Consider the following 2129-nt stretch of genomic DNA (forward strand, 5'->3'; position numbering starts at 1 on the left):
TGTACTCTTAATCTCCAATAATCCGATTCACAAAGCCCCTTTCTTTATCTTTAACCAGTCTTATGATTTTGGACTTCAATCTGCACTTCATTTCCGCAATAATTAGATCTGCTACTCCCGTTGGCTTGCTTAGAGTGAGCTCAACTCGACTTTGGTTCCTTTGTCGCCAAATATGGTACAGACATGCGTTGATGGCGACATTTATAATCCCCCCTTTTGATTTTTGAGCCCATGATCCCCAATCTCCAGTTGAGTAAATTATGAAACGGATTCGCAACTCCCAGCCACTCTTCTACTCTCACAACAACCTTTCTACTGTATGGACAGTTGAAGAAGAGATGCTCAATGGTTTCTGTGCTGCCTCTACAAATCAGATAGGTATCCTCTTCACTTATATTCAGTTTGAAAAGTTTTTCCATGGTGTTCATGTTATTATGTTGGTATACCCATGAAATGAAGCAATGTTTTGGAACGGACCATTTGTTCCACACTAAACCGTACCACTCAACCTTTTGTCCTTTGTCTCTTAAGTATTCATAACCTTTAGCTATGGTGTAACTGTTGTGCTGCTGTTCTGACCACAAATTCCTCTCATAAGCCTCAGATAATAAGTTCTTAACTCGACATATTCTCCTCCAGTACCAACTAGAGTGGGATGGAGGTTCATAAGATAGCCAGTTTGACCCTTTTATGTAAGTGTGGTGAACCCACCTTACCCAAAGATGATCAGTCTTAGTGGCAATCCACCATACTAACTTTCCAATTGCCGCCTTGTTTCAGAATGTGCCATTTTCAGCCCCAAACCCCTTTCTTCCTTAGGCTTGCAGGCTTTCTCCCATGACACAAGAGGGGATCTTATGAAATCTGCCCCCCGTCCCATAGAAAATTCCTACAAATTGCCTCAATACGAGCTATGACTCCACTTGGTAGAATGAACATACTAGCGCAATAAGTATGAAGATTTTTTAGGACATCCTTCACCAGAACCAATCTCCCTGCATATGATAGTTTCCTTGCGCCCAAGCCCCTTATTCTGTCTACCACTTTGTCTATTATAAGTTTGCAATTATTTGCACTTAGTAGTTTTAATAGGGACCCCTAGGTATCTGAAGGGTAGACTGCCTTCCACCATCCCAGATATTTGCAATATATTATTCCGAAGTCCTGTTGGCACCCCATTGAAATACGCATTAGACTTTCCTTTGCTCATTTTGAGACCTGATGTTTTGGAGAAAGTAGAGAAACTCTTGAGCAGAGTCATCATAGATTGAGCATCCCCCTTGCTAAACAATAATAAGTCATCAGTAAACATTAGGTGAGTCAATTTCATTGCCTTGCAAAGAGGGTGAATATGAAAGTCAGGGCTATCAGTAGAGAAATTTAGTAGCCTAGACAAGTAGTCCATGTATAATCTGAATAGTAAGGAGGATAGAGGGCTCCCCCAGCCTCACACCCCTCTGCCCCTTAAATAAACCAAACATGTTCCCATTTATACTCAAAGAATAGCTGGTTGTTGATACACATTGCATAATCCAGATAATGAACTGAGGTGGGAAATCCATAGCTGTAAGCATTTGATTTAAAAAAATTCCATTCCACAGTGTCATATACCTTCTGAAGATCCATTTTAAACAAACATCTGGGGAAGCTAGCCTTCCTTTCATAAAGTCTTATGAGGTCTTGACAGATCAAAATGTTATCCATTATGCTTCTCCACTGAATAAAACCCCCTTCATTTTGAGATACCAATTCAGGTAAGATGATAGCCAATCTGTTACATAGTACCTTAGAGATGCATTTTTAAAGTACATTACAACATCCTATAGGTCTATATTGTAGGGCAGTCTCAGGTCTCTCAACTTTGGGAATGAGGGTAACCAAATTAGTATTAATCTGTTTTAGAATGCATCCAGAGTCAAAGAAATCCTGAACAGATGCTGTTACCTCCTCTCCAACAGTCTCCCATGATTCCTTATAAAACTTGCTAGAATATCCACCTGGTCCAGGTGCTTTGTCATTTGGAATGCTGAAAATAATATTCTTGATCTCATCAGGATTCACAGAGGCTAAAAGAATCTGTTTATGGGCCTCAGTACACTTGTTACCCCTCTGAACAATATTGTCCTTCA

At 40.1% G+C, this 2129-nt stretch overlaps 1 protein-coding gene across 1 annotated transcript; it reads right to left on the reverse strand.

The window, feature by feature from the left end:
* Positions 1-1066: 1066 nt before the first annotated feature.
* Positions 1067-1626, reverse strand: LOC141588507 (uncharacterized). Its single transcript, XM_074409947.1, has 2 exons — positions 1475-1626; positions 1067-1388 (listed from the first exon to the last, which is right to left on the reverse strand). Exons 1-2 carry the CDS (start codon positions 1624-1626, stop codon positions 1067-1069), a joined length of 474 nt encoding a protein of 157 aa, XP_074266048.1.
* Positions 1627-2129: the final 503 nt, after the last annotated feature.

Source organism: Silene latifolia, chromosome 6, assembly GCF_048544455.1.
Source record: "Silene latifolia isolate original U9 population chromosome 6, ASM4854445v1, whole genome shotgun sequence".
NCBI classification, from domain to species: Eukaryota; Viridiplantae; Streptophyta; class Magnoliopsida; order Caryophyllales; family Caryophyllaceae; genus Silene; species Silene latifolia.

Excerpts from the sequence above, each read along its gene's own strand:
- LOC141588507 (XM_074409947.1), bottom strand. The coding sequence starts at position 1,626 with ATGGATCTTCAGAAGGTATATGACACTGTGGAATGGAATTTTTTTAAA. Across the intron at positions 1,389-1,474 it reads TATAAATGGGAACATGTTTG|GCTACTAAATTTCTCTACTG; the intron begins GTTTATTTAAGG and ends CTACTTGTCTAG.